Consider the following 16199-nt stretch of genomic DNA (forward strand, 5'->3'; position numbering starts at 1 on the left):
CTCAGTGCTACAGGCCCCTGGCCCAGTTATTGAGGCCCTTCAGAAATGTCACCAGGCTGCAGCCCAGGTTCCCGAAAACCCCACTGGTTCAGTGAGGGTGCAAGGTAAGCAGGCCCTTCGTATCCCTGGTGGGGTAATGAAGATTGTAACTACTTCCTGGCCAATCATTGACTCCACGCTTCATACTGATGTTAATAAAGTGCATTTATTTTCTTTGTCGTATGGTTTAAGCACCGTTGAACACCTTGAAAACTAAAAGGAAAATGAGATGGAAAATCTCAAAGAATATTTGTCATGACAGACAGCAGATTTATACATATTCAAATAAATGAAACTCTATTAGACTACATTAACCTCTAAACATTACTTTCTTTAGTTACACAGATTAAACAGCTACAGATTTAAATCCTATAACTTGTGTCTCCTTTAAAAAAACAAAAAAAACAAATGTCCTCGTAAGCAATAGGAATTCAAATTCTAAACACACTGTAGACACTGTTAGCTCACTAGATCAACTGCAGTGAAATTCAGCTCTTGTAGTGAATAAAGAACAAACCAAACTTCAAGTCGTGCACAAATGGCATTTAAAGTGGATCATGTGCTAATGTGTCAATAGCTTACAATGCAAAATAGCTAGCTGCACAGTAATGAAATGCAATTGATATGCAAATTCGCGTTTCACACAATCACTCGGTACTATTAACATCAAACATCAAGTTAGTACAGAACAAAGGAAAGCTATTTACCGTGTGCGCCCTTGACCAGTTGTAGAATGAAACTTAAACTTATTACTCTGTCTCTCTTTCGCTCCGTCTCTCTTTCGCGCCGTTTCTCTGCCGCACTTCCGTGTTTTACGCGCTTCCGTGTTTGACGCGCTTTAACTGTTTACGCCTAGCGGACTTCTGATCTGCGTCAGAGGGTCACGTGATAAACAAGAGTAAACTTAAAATAAATAAATACAATCATTTACAAAGATAGTGGCCAGCACTTACTCATCACATTTTTCAGATCAGGCTGTGCTGTTTGAGCCCCCTGACTCTGGTTTGCCAAGTGGGTTGCTGGTTGGCACCCTGTTTGGTTTGTGTTGTCCGGGGTACGGCTTACATTCCGGTGGTCAATGTGGGGACAACTGATATTCTTTTGCACCCACGGATCTGTCTGGGTGCTCTCAGTCGCGCCCAAGTTGTCAGTCTACCCACAGAGGTAACTGAGGTGAGGCTGACTACAGCTATCGTCTCCTCCCAAGTAGCTTCTGGCTCAACCTCAGGGGTTTCCCCACCAGTAGATTTGGCCATGTTGACAGAGGAAGAGCAGATGGAGGTGAGGTCCTTGTTACAGGAATACAGTTCAGTCTGTGCAGCCCATGATGGCGACTTGGGCTGTACCAACCTCAGCTCCCACGACATTCCGCTCCTGGATGATGTCCCTGTGAGGCAGAGATACCGCAGTATCCCCTTCAGAGTACGAAGCTGTAAAAGCTCACATCAACCAGCTTCTTGAAGCGCAGGTCAGTAAGGAGAGCAGTAGCCCTTGTGCCTCACCCATTGTTTTGGTCCGTAAGAAGGACAGCAGTTTGCGCTTGTGCGTAGATTACCGTCTTCTTAACAGTAAGACTAGGAGAGACGCTTTCCCTTTGCCGCGCATTGAGGAAAGCCTAGATGCACTCAGTGGTGCCCGCTGGTTCTCCACCGTTGATTTTGCCAGTGGGTACAACCAGGTACCAGTGTCGGAGCCAGATCGGCCCAAGACCGCTTTTTGTACTCCGTTCGGAATTTTTGAGTTCAATCGGATGCCTTTTGGACTGTGCAACGCCCCAAGTACTTTCCATCGGCTGATGCAGAGAATGTTTGGAGATCAGCAGGGGCAGTCTCTCCTCTTGTACCTTGATGATATTGTCGTCTTCTCCTCCTCTGTGTCCCAGCATCTGCAGTGGCTGAAAGTTGTGCTGGGTCGCCTTCAAAAGGAAGGCTTGAAGGCCAAACTTGAGAAGTGCATCTTCTTCCAGAAGGAAGTTAAGTACTTGGGTCATGTTGTTTCCAGTGAGGGTGTCTCCACAGACCCCGAAAAGATTGAGGCTGTGTCCAAATGGAAACGACCCCGTCATGTTTCCAAGCTGCGCTCCTTTTTGGGTTTCGCCAGCCACTACCAGCGTTTTGTGGAGGGCTTTTCCCAATTGGCCAGTCCTCTGCATAAGTTAGTGGCTGAGCTCACCAGCAAAAAGTCCAGAAAAGGGTCTGGGCAGGCTCATAGTGCTTCCTGGACGTCCCAGTGTGAGGCCAGTTTTGAGGCCTTGAAGTCAAGGTTAGTGTCAGCCCCAGTTTTGACTTACGCTGACTTTTCTCGTCCTTTCATTTTGGAAGTTGACGCTAGTCACAGTGGGCTGGGGCAGTGCTCTCCCAAGAGACCGACAGAGGTGTTCAGCCTGTAGCTTATGCCAGCTGTTGAAAGCTGTTCTTGGCCCCGAGGCTCGAGCAGCCCCTCCTAGGGCCCACTCGCCTCGCAGATCAGAACAGATGGAGGCTGACTCCCTCAGTGATGGTGACTTGTGGCTCTTGGTACCCGAAACACCTTTACCTCCTGCGGGCCCGAGTAGTTCCTCCGCTGAAACCTGTTCAGAGGTTCAGGCCAGCTCAAGTGCATTTCCTACATCGAGGGGCATTGTACCATCTTTTTATTCTTTGTCCCCCTTAGAGCAACCCAGCACCAGTCAGCAAGTTCCGCGTCGGACGGCTCGCACTACAGCTGGCCACCATTCCAACCCTTACCATCTCCCCTTACCTGCAGACCAGCATGGTAATCCAGTACAGTCTGTATATAATGCCCAAATGGCCATTTTCAGGCCCTGGTGTTAGCATTTGTAATTTTTTTGTTTCATCGTCGGGCCGACGACACAAAAGCTGGGGGTAGATGTGGCAGGATAGCGCTACACTCCCCACCGTGAGGGGCAGTGTGGCAGACAATTAGTGAGTGGTCACCTATAAATAGCCCTCGTCGGACCCTTCTCCGTCCTTTCCGCTTCCTCTCCCTCCTTTACAGAGCCAACAGCCGTGCGTGGTGGCGTCTCGCTGGCCAGCAGATCGGGTTACAAAACAAAGGTATGCATGCTTGCTCTGCTCGATTATTCAGTGTCACGGGCCCCGTGTTTACTCCGGTTTTGCTCCGTTCAGCAGTGTGGTGTTACCGGGAGCTGGGCTGTCTCCCTTGGGCCGATGTGTGCGTGGTGCGCTTTTTGTGGGTAAGACGCATAGTTGTCTGCCTTTCATATCAAGCTGCCGATGATCTGTGGTGTTTTGATTATCCTCTCCCGGCCATCGTTTGTGTAGTCTGGGCTGCGGGCTTCCTCCTCCTACCTCGTCTGACGACACGATTCTGCTCTCCGGTAGGAAATGTTTATTCTTGGCATTTGTTATTTTGTAATGCCCTATATGCACATTTTAATTAGGTTAACTTGTTTATTTTGCAGCGCGCGGCCGTCAATTGCCGCTGTGAGCCTCGCTGCTGTTTTGGTTCTTCTTCTTCTCTTCTCGTCTTCTTCATTTTTGATTTTTGCTGATTCGGCTCATAACGAGCTCTGCTCCCAGTAACTGCGGTTAAAGCCGTGCACTACGGCCTTTTTAAGAGCCTCAACGTGGGCCAAGAGAGGGCATCCCGACCCTCATCGGCCCTGAGCCATCCCTCTTGGAGACTGGTTTTAATTAGAGGGGCAGACATTTCCTTAATTACTTGAGTTTATTCCTTTTTTATTTGTTATTTCTTTCTTTGAATTATTACTGTTTTTGTGGGTTATATCTGATTTATTGTTTAGAACCATTATTATCATTATCATTATTATTATTATTATTATTGCCTTCTGCTCCCCATTTGATCATTTGGATGTAAAACAGTTTCTGTTGGGTTGTTTGTGGTAGCGATATTTGGTTTGTGTGTGAGGGTTGCCTTAATTTCATGTTTTTAATGGTGTTCTTTTCTTTTCTTTGACAGGTGTTGAGGGCCCAGAGCGGCAGCGGTCCCCCCTGGTGGTGGTTCCTTATTCACGTTTTTTTTTTTGGTTTGCTGTGTCATGGGTGCAGTGTAGTTTTTTTGGATCCCTCCCTTTTAGTTACCGCTGTCGTGGTAAGCCCCAGCCCTGTCCCCTTTTCCTTTCGGTAATTCCTCTTGCACTCCTTATTATATCCATTGGTATTCATTTAGTCTGTTGCTCATTTTAAAATATTTTTCGAATAAAAGTATTTTTATAATTGGAAATCACGGTCCTGTCCTGTGGTATCTCTCGAACTGTGTGCCTTTGTTCAAATGGAAGCCTGGTCATTTTGAAATTTTGTTTATATCCTGGGGTGAAAGCCCCCAGGTGGCGTTGTCAGCAACTGTTCCCCACCGCTCGCCTTGCCACAAGAGGGGAGTAAACTTTGGAGTGAAAAGGCAGAAACAAACAAGCGCAACGAAAGAGATGATGAAGAAGAAGAAGAAATCCATCCATCCATTGTCTTCCTCTTATTCCTATTAAGGGTCGCGGGGACAGGTCACCAGTCCATCTCAGGGCCAACACATAGAGACAACCAACCATTCACACTCACAGTCACACCTACTGTCAATTTAGAGTATCAATCAGCCTCGTCCCCTCTTGATGTCTTTGGACTGTGGGAGGAAGCTGGAGTACCAGAGAGAACCCACACAGGAACAGGGAGAACATGCAGACACCACACAGAAAGATCCTGTGCTGGAGCCAGGACTGGAACCTGGAACCTTCTTGCTGTGAGGCCACAGTGTTGACCACTGCACCACCGTGCAGCCCTGATGAAGAAATATGGAAGGAATATTCACTCTGCAGCTCATGATGGTATCGCACTTCTGCACTCTACGTTTCTCCCTCTCATCATCAGGGACTCTTCCAAGGACACTTGTATGGGAAGAGTGCCACCGGGAGTGAAGGGGAAGTGCCATTTGTCTTTTGAGTGCTCATGGAAAGAAAACTGAAGAGAGAGGGAGAGAGCGCTGACATCTGTCGCTGGCTCTAGTTTAGGCGGATCCACATACGTTAGATAATGATCCAAATTCCTTTCATGCCAAACTGGTTCGCTCAGTTCATTTCTCAGCAAAACCTTCTTCATCTATAAATGATGCTTCTTTTTTGAAATATAAACAGAAATATGACATCACTTTTGAGTACTGGGAATTTGCTTTGATCTGGGGACCACCAGGTAGGGAGCCAAAAGGGACTTAACCTCCAACTTGTCCAGCCACCACCCAATCCTCAGCTAGTTGCATGGGGGTGGGGGGCACTTTTGGTAATTGTAGTCTCGTGTACATGGTCGTAAAAAAAATCAAGTGGGTTCTCTTGATTGTGGTTGGACCAATGTCATCAGTAGTCCATGAGAGGCCCCTTTACAGTTTGGCCCCCAAGCAATAAGCTAGTGTGTCCTTCCCCGTTGCAATGCCCCTGGGCACCATCTTTGGTTGGTTGGTGAGCAGACAGTTTGGTGTCTGTATGGGCACAACTCAACTGCACACATTCACTGAGTCACGAAGAACAAGTTGTATCAAGTAACTCTCCCGAACCACAAATTGTTACATATCTGGTCATGCATGGGTGTATTCTAGAACTTACACAGGGCCTTGAAGCCCATCTGCCTCAAGTTCTTGTGATATAAAAGGTCACTCCAGCTACGGACTTGTAACTGAATCTCTCAATATTTAAAAAAAAAAAAAAATAGATGAAATGCCAGCTACAATGTCAAAGGAGACAAAGACCCAACTTGCCCTCAGCTCTACGTCTTTCAGTTTAAGTGTTACAGTTTTTCTCGATTGCCTGCACACATTTTCCGAAAGCAAGCCTCATGGTCTCAGAACTCTACACACAAATCCAAAAACACACACACAGTGGGCAAAACCCATCACTTCGCCTGCAAAATGAAGCCTTACTTTCAAAACAAGGTAATTTCTTCTCAAAATGGTATTTTGTTGTCAAATGACAAACACAAACCTTAAATGAGTAGACAGTTATAAGAGTCAGTAGAACACTGATGTGCTCTACATAAAACACTACGATGAAAGGAAAGCTCTTTTTCTGCATTCATCATAATGCCTTTTTTGTTTAGTGTTACACTGCAGACAGATGTCAAATATTTTGGAATATAGTTTTTATAACCAGAACAAACAAATGAGGAACGGTGACAAATACATTTTATTTTTCCCAACAAAACAATGTACACAGTATACAACCCAACCATCACAAAGATGCCGGACAGCCTCATCCCCTCTTGATGTCTTTGGACTGTGGGAGGAAGCTGGAGTACCAGAGAGAACCCACACAGGAACAGGGAGAACATGGAGACTCACACAGAAAGATCCTGTGCTGGAGCCGGGACTCGAACCCCGAACCTTCTTGCTGTGAGGCCACAGTGCTGACCACTGCACCACCGTGCAGCCCAGAAAAACGCAGTTACAGTAAAAACAAACAAACAAACAAAAACCCGATGCTGCATCCTGTCTTCAGTTCAGGTCAGGCTCCAACACCTTATCGGGAGCTATCGCCTGGCATGGTGAACCCAGCCATGAAAAGAATCAAGTGTTATATCTCCAGATGCATCTTCCATAGCTTGGCGAAGGGTTATACATGTTTGTGCTTACTGGTCATACACCTTCCATCTACAGGCAAAAAAAAGTCGGATTGAGGAATGGAGAATATGGAGGAAAATAAACAACTAAAAAGCGTGGGTGGGCAGTGAACCAGTTCGGAATCAGAGCAGCTCCTTGGAAACTTACATTATCCCAAAGACAATGTACCTGAGCTGCTCTGGGTCATCTAACTCATCTGGAGTGTGGTGTGTAGAGTGTCCAGGAATGTGATCAGAGGGGCAGTGTTATAGGGGCCGAGGGTAGCATGGTGGTGGATGATGCCGTGGTGGGAAATCGCTGCACACATTGCGATGTTCTTACCTATTCTCATTTCGGAAAGTCCGGATGATGGATGCCACAGTGTACCTGCTCAAATTTGGCTGTCCTCTTTGCCCGTGTGGTCAACCATGTTAGACCATGGTTGACCACACGGGCAACCAAAGTGGCTCAGATCTCATCTGAAATTACAGTCCTTGGTCTTCCTCATCCTCATCCATGTCCTCCCCCTCCGACTCCCACTCCTCTGGCTCTGCCTCTGTTGGCATCCATTGCTCCAAAATAGAAGTGCTCACCTGTTGCCCTTTCATGCTAAAGCTCTGATTGCTAATTGTAGAACTGTGTGACAAGATTGTAGAACTGTGTGACAAGTGTTTGCCCATGTGACGAGTCAGCCATCCGCGTTTCTGCTTCCTCTTCATTCGCCGTCTCCGCCGCTTGCCGGTACCGACAACAATCCAAGGGGCTCCCGCCGATCTCGCTATCTCTTGAGGGACCGTGAAAAGGCGTTTGTGACTTCAGTTTCTGCCCTAAATCCGATCCCTATCAGGTCCTGGCGGCTGTAAATGGGGTTTCCGTTGCATGGGTGTATCCAGAGAAGATGAAAAAGACATAGAAAACACACAAGGGTGCAGGGTAGTGCAGAGCCTGGAGCCGCTGCGTCCGTGCGCGCCGCCATCTTGAGCAGAAGAAAGAAAAGAAATGTGGTGTATTGTTTAAATAAGACCTCATGAACACCTGTCCATTACCATACTATTACCATATTTTTACCAAGCTGCAATGTAAAGTGCTAATCATGGCCCTCCACCACCATTGTCTTTGAACATTTGGACCTCTAGAATATTTTGTGATGTGATGAAGAAGGGGGGAAAAAAATCATTCCAAAGAACAAAGCCTTTATTCGCATGGGGGTGGGTGGGTGAGTGAGGTTTCATTGCATGGTTGTCCAGCATCAACAGTTGGAGGGCTGCTGTCATCAGGCACTTTCAGGGGACCGCTCATCTTCTGTCATCTTTATCTGTGATGACTGGAGTCAGTCAAGATGACAGCAGTTCTGATTAGGATGATGCATTGATCTTCTTACAGCTGACCAACCTCTCAGTGAAGCTCTTGTATGAAAGCCTGTTCAAGCAAACAACAATGAAAATTGCTCGAGTTTATTAACAGAGGAGATTTGACCGTCAGGTTGTCCCTGAGAAGGAAGGCTAAGTTGTATGTTCAGTAGTACACGCCTCACATTCAACTCATTCATATTCTTTGCGTGTTTTATTTACCAGCTTTTGAAACGTAGAAATATAAAGCACATCTCTCCACAGGAGAAACAAACAAACCTTGAATGGCACATGAGTCTGACCTGCATCAGAGGTGAGGAAACCTACCATGAGGCATTTGATGTTCTGTCGGTTGACTGAACCGACTTTTGCTCTTGTAATGAAGCCTGTTTTGTGGCAAACATCAGTTAACGATGAACGTTTGATTGTGTTTATTAGCCAAGTGGATTTGACCAACAGGACCGTGAGAGGGTCTGTGAAAAGGAAGTTTCCCTGGGACGACGAAGACTGCGAGCCACCAGCAGTACGTTGGACACGTCTCACACCGAACTCATTTCTATTCTTTGCCAGTTTCAGTGTTCAAAATTGGAAAAATCCCAACAAAAACCAATTTTAAAATATGTCTCTCCACAGAAAAAATTTAAAGTAGCACATGAGTCTGACCTGCATCAGAGGTGAGGAAACCTACCATGAGGCATTTGATTTTCTGTCGGTTTACTGAACCGACTTTCGCTCTTGTAATGAAGCCTTTTTTTGTGGCAAACATCAGTTAACGATGAACGTTTGATTGTGTTTATTAGCCAAGTGGATTTGACCAACAGGACCGTGAGAGGGTCCTTGAAAAGGAAGTTTCCCTGGGACGATGAAGACTGCGAGCCACCAGCAGTACGTTGGACACGTCTCACACCAAACTCATTTCTATTCCTTGCCAGTTTCATTGTTCAAAATCGGAAAACAACAACAAAAACCAATTTTAAAATATGTCTCTCCACAGAAAAAAGTTAAAGTAGCACATGAGTCTGACCTGCATCAGAGGTGAGGAAACCTACCATGAGGCATTTGATGTTCTGTCGGTTGACTGAAACGACTTTCGTTCTTGTAATGAAGCCTGTTTTGTGGCAAACATCAGTTAACGATGAACGTTTGATTGTCCTTATTAGCCGAGTGGATTTGACTAACAGGACCGTGAGAGGGTATGTGAAAAGGAAGTTTCCCTGGGACGACGAAGACTGCGAGCCACCAGCAGTACGTTGGACACGTCTCACACTGAACTCATTTCTATTCTTTGCCAGTTTCATTGTTCAAAATTGGAAAAATCCCAACAAAAACCAATTTTAACATATGTCTCTCCACAGAAAAAATTTAAAGTAGCACATGAGTCTGACCTGCGTCAGAGGTGAGGAAACCTACCATGAAGCATTTGATTTTCTGTCAGTTTACTGAACCGACTTTCGCTCTTGTAATGAAGCCTGTTTTGTGGCAAACATCAGTTAACGATGAACGTTTGATTGTGTTTATTAGCCAAGTGGATTTGACCAACAGGACAGTTAGAGGGTCTGTGAAAAGGAAGTTTCCCTGGGACGACGAAGACTGCGAGCCACCAGCAGTACGTTGGACACGTCTCACACCGAACTCATTTCTATTCTTTGCCAGTTTCATTGTTCAAAATTGGAAAAATCCCAACAAAAACCAATTTTAACATATGTCTCTCCACAGAAAAAATTTAAAGTAGCACATGAGTCTGACCTGCATCAGAGGTGAGGAAACCTACCATGAGGCATTTGATGTTCTGTCGGTTGACTGAACTTGACTTTTGCTCTTGTAATGAAGCCTGTTTTGTGGCAAACATCAGTTAACGATGAACGTTTGATTGTGTTTATTAGCCAAGTGGATTTGACGAACAGGACCGTGAGAGAGTCTGTGAAAAGGAAGTTTCCCTGGGACGACGAAGACTGCGAGCCACCAGCAGTACGTTGGACACGTCTCACACCGAACTCATTTCTATTCTTTGCCAGTTTCATTGTTCAAAATCGTAAAAAAACAACAACAAAAATCGATTTTAACATGTCTCTCCACAGAAAAAATTTAAAGTAGCACATGAGTCTGACCTGCGTCAGAGGTGAGGAAACCTACCATGAGGCATTTGATGTTCTGTTGGTTTACTGACAATGACAACGGTTGTTTTCATCCCCAGAATCAATGCGGCAGGAGATTGTGCCACCTCTCCCTCAATAGCTAGAGCAGAGAGTGGTGCTTCCTTGATGCAGGAAGTCTGTGGTCCACCAGCGGTAAGTTTGCCAGGCCTCACATTAAATTCATTTGAAATCTCTGCAAACAGGGCTGCACGGTGGTTCAGTGGTTAGCACTGTGGCCTCACAGCAAGAAGGTTCCGGGTTTGAGTCCTGGCTCGAGCACGGGATCTTTCTGTGTGGAGTTTGCATGTTCTCCCTGTGCCTGCGTGGGTTCTCTCTGGGTATTCTGGCTTCCTCCCACCGTCCAAGGACATGCAATTTGGGGACTAGGCTAATTGGATACTCTAAATTGACCGTAGGTCTGAATGTGAGCGTGAATGGTTGTTCGTTTCTCCATGTTGGCCCTGCGATGGACTGGCGACCTGTCCAGAGTGTACCCCGCCTCTCGCCCATTGACGCTGGGATAGGCTCCAGCCCCCCCGCGACCCTTAATGTGTAGGAATAAGCGGAAGATGACGATGGATGGATGGATCTCTGCAAACTTTATTTTTCCACTTTTGTAAACCAAAGAGAATGTTTGTGCCTCCGCAGGAAACGCTTAAAGTTGACGAGAGTCCCTGCCGACAACTGAGGTAAGGAACTCTACCGACAGGCCTGATAGTGAAGCTCCCCTCCCTCCCGACACACACTCTCTCTCACACACACACACTCTCTCTCTCACACACACACACACTCTCTCACACACACACACACACACACACACTCACACACACACACACACACACACACACACACAGAGTTCATTTACTCAGTGTATTTGATGTTCTGTCAGTTGACTAGTCATTCAGCTAACTCTTCTCTTGTAACCAAACCTGCTGCATGACAAACACAAGTTGACATTTGTTTGTGTTTTCCCAGCAGAGACGCTGCTGCCACCAGGACCTCAACTACAGGGGTTGAGTTGGAGGAGGAAGACCAGGGGCCACCAGTAGTGGTGGGTTTGACGGACCTCAGACTCATTTATGCGATTCCCAAGATTTATTTTTTCCTTTGGAAACACAAAAAAAAAATATAACAACTTTTATTTTTCCGCAGGAAAAAACTGAACAAGACAGCCTTCCATGGGATGCCGGGCTCCAATATGTAAATTTCCAGCTGATGGAATGGCGTGGGTTAGTAAATTTGCTCAAAAACACTCAAGGAGCAAAATAAAAAAATAACCCAGAATTAATTTCTTTTCATGTGAATCAATTTGTCTATTTGTTTTTCAGGTTTCCAAACCCAGGCAATAACTGCGACATGAACTCCAGCCTCCAGAGCCTGATTGCACTGGAGGACTTCATCTCTGATGTGCAGGGCCAGGAGGATGTCTGGGTTTCAGTCCCTGAGACTCAACTGCTCAGGTATGGCAGCCATGCGTGCGCACGCGCACACACACACACACACACACACACACACACACACACACACAAACAGAGTTCATTTACTCAGTGTATTTGATGTTCTGTCAGTTGACTAGTCATTCAGCTAACTCTTCTCTTGTCACCAAACCTGCTGCATGACAAACACAAGTTGACATTTGTTTGTGTTTTCCCAGCAGAGACGCTGCTGCCACCAGGACCTCAACTACAGGGGTTGAGTTGGAGGAGGAAGACCAGGGGCCACCAGTAGTGGTGTGTTTGACGGACCTCAGACTCATTTATGCGATTCCCAAGATTTATTTTTTCCTTTGAAAACACAAAAAAAATAGATAACAATTTTTATTTTTCCACAGGAAAAAACTGAACAAGACAGCCTTCAATGGGATGCCGGGCTCCAGTGTGTAAATTTCCCACTGATGGAATGGCGTGGGTTAGTAAATCTGCTCAAAAACACTCAAGGAGCAAAATAAAAAAATAACCCAGAATTAATTTCATTTCATGTGAATCAATTTGTCCATTTGTTTTTCAGGTTTCCAAACCCTGGCAATAACTGCTACATGAACTCCAGCCTCCAGAGCCTGATTGCACTGGAGGACTTCATCACTGATGTGCAGGGCCAGGAGGATGTATGGGTTTCAGTCCCTGAAGCTCAACTACTCAGGTATGGCAGCCATGTGCGCACACACACACACACACACGCGCGCGCGTGCGCGGTTCTGAAAACCCAACTTTTTCATTGTTGAAGATTCTTTCTGCAGTCGATGGAGTTGTTAACTGCTAATTCTGCTGCTCTCCCTGCCTTTTGCTATCCATGTGTGCACATGGGAGGGCAAGGAGGTCCCAGAACAGGGCCATGTTGAACTTCCTACTAAGGTGCTTCATTTCGCAAAAGTGTTCTTGAATGATTTGTTTTGCTCCCTTTACAGTTGCCTCATGGACATTGTGAGGGTCCACTGCTCTGATGATCCATACAAGAAATTACACCACCTGTCTTTATTCAAGAACATCCTCTCCATGAATGCTCCAGAGTTTGAGGACTCAGAGCAAAAGGTAAGTGTTCATCTGACCACTAAGTTCTCCAACAATTAAGGACCTCTTTTGACTCTTTGGATTTTTGTGAATATAGGCCCATGTATTTCTTCCTCAATAAATTTAAGCCCTTGATATCTGTGTGTGTTCAGGATGCTTATGAGTTCCTGAATGAAATCCTGAACCAGGTCCAAACGTTGGCACCAACTCTGCAGCATGTAGCCGCCGGTAAAGGAAGGAGATACAGGTGCCCTGTAAAAGAACACATGATGTTCACAATGAGGAGCACCAGGACCTGCAAGAAGTGAGTGTACACACACTCACACGCACGCACGCACGCACACACAGCAGGTGGCAGCAAACCGCAGCTACTCATAATTCACCATTCATTTGACACAATGAATGCAGTATCAAAGCATTTTTGCTGGACTTTAACCTGTGACAAGCCAAACACCCTGTCGTAACATTTCAATGCGCCGTTGCTCAGCTTAGAAAGATTGTTTAGACTGATTGTTTTTATTGAAACTAGCAGATCTCAGTACAACGCCAGAGTGATTCTCAATGAACCGGACTAAATGAGGTCCGGTGCATCACTCAGATGTGAACTGGTCACAATGCAATGTTTGTCTTCCTTGACTGTGCAGATGCGGAGCCCAGTCGCATCGAGACGAGGACTTCACTGATCTCTCTCTGTCTCTGGAGCCTGGAGCTTCGGTCCAGCAAATGCTGTACAATCAACTGAAGGTAAGATGCACCTGTCGCCCCTTAGTGACATCATCTCATCACAAACACACACACACACACACACACAGATTTCTGTGTATAGCGGTTTTATTTTCTTGTGCAGGCGCACTCAAATACAAATCTTAAAGACAAACAATTTTCTTCAGCGAGTGAAAGGTCCATTTATTGAGGTCGGTCAGGCCGCATGCAATCACACTGTAATATTCAAAACAAAATGCCCTTGTCACACAAAACAACAACAAAAATATGAAATGAACTACATGACAATGTCATTTCCATTTTGACATAACTTAAAATAAATAGTTGAATAAAACAAAACATGACCCCTGTCATGAATCCAAAACAATATGTCAGGAGGGGTTAAGAACACTTCTCTTTTTAAATCTACACAAAGAGCCACAAGGTGATGTGGCTGCGCGGGCAGAGTTGTGATATAAACTTGGAGTTCCGGCCTGACCGGCCACTCAGTAAAACCTTCCAAACCTCCCTACGGCCACCCTGCCTTGATGTGCTGTCCCAACCAAAACACACAGTGAAGGAATAACAGTTCGGGGGCCACAGAGAGGTGGCTGTCCTGTTGAGGAGCACCGTTCTAGTGTGTCACTCATTGTATGTTTTCTCTCTGTGACAGGATGAAGATCTGGAACGCACTTGCAAATGTGGGTTTCAGATGTCCACCAACCGGTGCCACTTTGAGAGCCTGCCCAAGTATGCACCCATCCATTGACATGCACTCCCAAATTTGCTTGTTTTTTTGGTTTTCCATCACTCAGACGGAATTTATTTCATACTTAGTTGCCTCCTAATGTAAATTAAGTTCGACTGAATTGAGGTTCATTGGTGACCGAAGGTTGAAACGTCAGTGAACTGACCTCAACAATTCTGATGACCATCGTGTTGAAATAATTCATCAAAAATACTCCAGCTCACATCCATCAATTGTCTTGCGCTTATTCCCGTTAAGGGTCGTGGGGGGTGGAGCCTATCCCAGCAACTACGGGCAAGAGGCGGGGTTCACCCTGGACAGGTCACCAGTCCATCACAGGGCCAACACATAGAGACAGACAACCATTCACATTCACAGTCACACCTACGGTCAATTTAGAGTATCAATCAGCCTCGTCCCCTCTTGATGTCTTTGGACTGTGGGAGGAAGCTGGAGTACCAGAGAGAACCCACACAGGAACAGGGAGAACATGGAGACTCACACAGAAAGATCCTGTGCTGGAGCCGGGACTGGAACCTGGAACCTTCTTGCTGTGAGGCCACAGCGCTGACCACTGCACCACCGTGCCGCCCCCATCTTACATCTTTTCTCACATTCTCCTTCTGCAGAATGCTGATGCTTCATCTCAAGCGTTACCGCTACAATAAGCACTACTTCTGTATGGAGAAGATCTGCGATCCAGTGGAGCTGCACAGTACTCTGATGGTGCCCTCCAGCCAGGTAAGAAATGGCTCACCTGAGTTCAGCTACAACACGCGTAGTGTGTCGGTTTGTGTTTTGACGTTTGCTGAGTGTGCTTCTAACTTTTTAATCATGTTCCTTCTCAGGGAGCCTCTCAGTACCATTTAAGGAGCATCATCAGCCACTTCGGCGAAACTGGGGATTCAGGTAAAACAATCACTCAGACACCCACTGAATTAACCCAGTTCAAATCCCTTTTTACCTTTATTCTGCTGAAGGAACTGAAAGGTTACGTGTAATTTCTTACGTATAATATTCAAACTTAAATAGATCACTTTAGTGTGACAGTTGTCAAGAATTGCTGACATTTACAGGTTTTTGGCAGTTCTCTCATTCTGATTTCTCAAACTGCTTCTACCTGTCAAACCTGGATGTTCAAACAGCTGATCTAACAGTAACTCCTCTCGTCTCAGGACACTACATGAGTCACGTTCACTGCCCAGACATCCACCTTGGCAGCTACCCCAACACCTGGCTGACTTTCAATGACGAAGAGGTCAGCGTGGCACCTGGGGACTGCATCTGTACGTTGCATGAGGAGACTGCTTACATTTTATTCTATGAAAGAACGGTGCTGTGAACAGTCGACCCTCTTTGCGGTGGAGGTGGCATAGAATGACCAGAGAGAGGCAAGTCCAGCAATTCTTCTGGCGCCTGATGTACCCCCTTGATAGTATTCCCCCCTTACCCCCACCAGTTCATTCAAGCAACAACACCCCCCTCTCAAGTCTGACCGTGGTCTCTCCCGGAAGGTTTACCTGGTGACGGTACCCGGCCGGATTCTTTTGGACCCAGACACCTGGAGGACACAACAGAAAGGTGAGTGGCACTATCAAACACTGGCACCCTATTGCTCTCTACCCTGCGGAACTTTGGCACCACGAAACCTCCTTCCGCTGCTCGATGCCTCCAATCCTCATTGTCACATCTCCCTTCTGATAGGTGGAGCGACGCCGGCGCAGCCGCATCTGCCTGAGGACCACCGCCACCAATGTATGGTTAAATGATTCAATAAATATGCATAATCAATAAATAAAGATGCCGCAAGCTGGATAGGTAGCGGTGTGCAAATCCGCTCTGTAACTTACTGTGCAAAATTCAATATTGTGCGAATTGTGAAATACTGTTCAAAACAACCCCGGTGCAACCTTTCTACATTCCTATCGTAACGAAGGGCTCTTCGTTACAGGTGCGACACTAAGTCCTTATGCCAGTACTCAAAATTTCAATACTTGAATTTGACTTTGTCCAGACAATGATCCCAGAACCTTCTTGTTTAGAAGGACTGATAAAGCCTCTGACCAAGCTGGAGCAGATCCTAGCAGAGGGTTCTTTAGGAGGGTGTGTGTGAGCCTGCACTGACTGAGAGGGTGCCTGTGAGATGATCAAGCAGAACAGCGAG

The 16199-nt window shown here is 46.1% G+C and overlaps 1 protein-coding gene and 1 long non-coding RNA gene across 2 annotated transcripts; both read left to right on the plus strand.

The window, feature by feature from the left end:
* The first annotated feature begins 9830 nt into the window (after positions 1 to 9830).
* LOC147268953 (uncharacterized) lies at positions 9831 to 11130 on the plus strand. The gene is made up of 2 exons (XR_015119371.1): positions 9831 to 10767; positions 11054 to 11130. It is a non-coding gene; the product is annotated as an uncharacterized LOC147268953 (long non-coding RNA).
* Positions 11131 to 11591: 461 nt separating this feature from the next.
* Positions 11592 to 15403, plus strand: LOC147268954 (ubiquitin carboxyl-terminal hydrolase 37-like). The gene is made up of 9 exons (XM_086225343.1): positions 11592 to 11986; positions 12086 to 12217; positions 12483 to 12606; positions 12738 to 12889; positions 13230 to 13329; positions 13961 to 14037; positions 14665 to 14776; positions 14884 to 14944; positions 15211 to 15403. The coding sequence occupies exons 1-9, from the start codon at positions 11973 to 11975 to the stop codon at positions 15375 to 15377; spliced, it is 939 nt and encodes a 312-aa protein (XP_086081469.1). The 5' UTR covers positions 11592 to 11972; the 3' UTR covers positions 15378 to 15403.
* Positions 15404 to 16199: the final 796 nt, after the last annotated feature.

The sequence above is a fragment of the Aulostomus chinensis genome, chromosome 2 (assembly GCF_037954235.1).
Source record: "Aulostomus chinensis isolate RoL2024-O1b breed Wild chromosome 2, RoL_Achi_v1.0, whole genome shotgun sequence".
Classification (NCBI taxonomy): domain Eukaryota; kingdom Metazoa; phylum Chordata; class Actinopteri; order Syngnathiformes; family Aulostomidae; genus Aulostomus; species Aulostomus chinensis.

Excerpts from the sequence above, each read along its gene's own strand:
- LOC147268954 (XM_086225343.1), top strand. Across the intron at positions 13,330-13,960 it reads TGCTGTACAATCAACTGAAG|GATGAAGATCTGGAACGCAC; the intron begins GTAAGATGCACC and ends TCTCTGTGACAG. Across the intron at positions 14,777-14,883 it reads TGATGGTGCCCTCCAGCCAG|GGAGCCTCTCAGTACCATTT; the intron begins GTAAGAAATGGC and ends GTTCCTTCTCAG.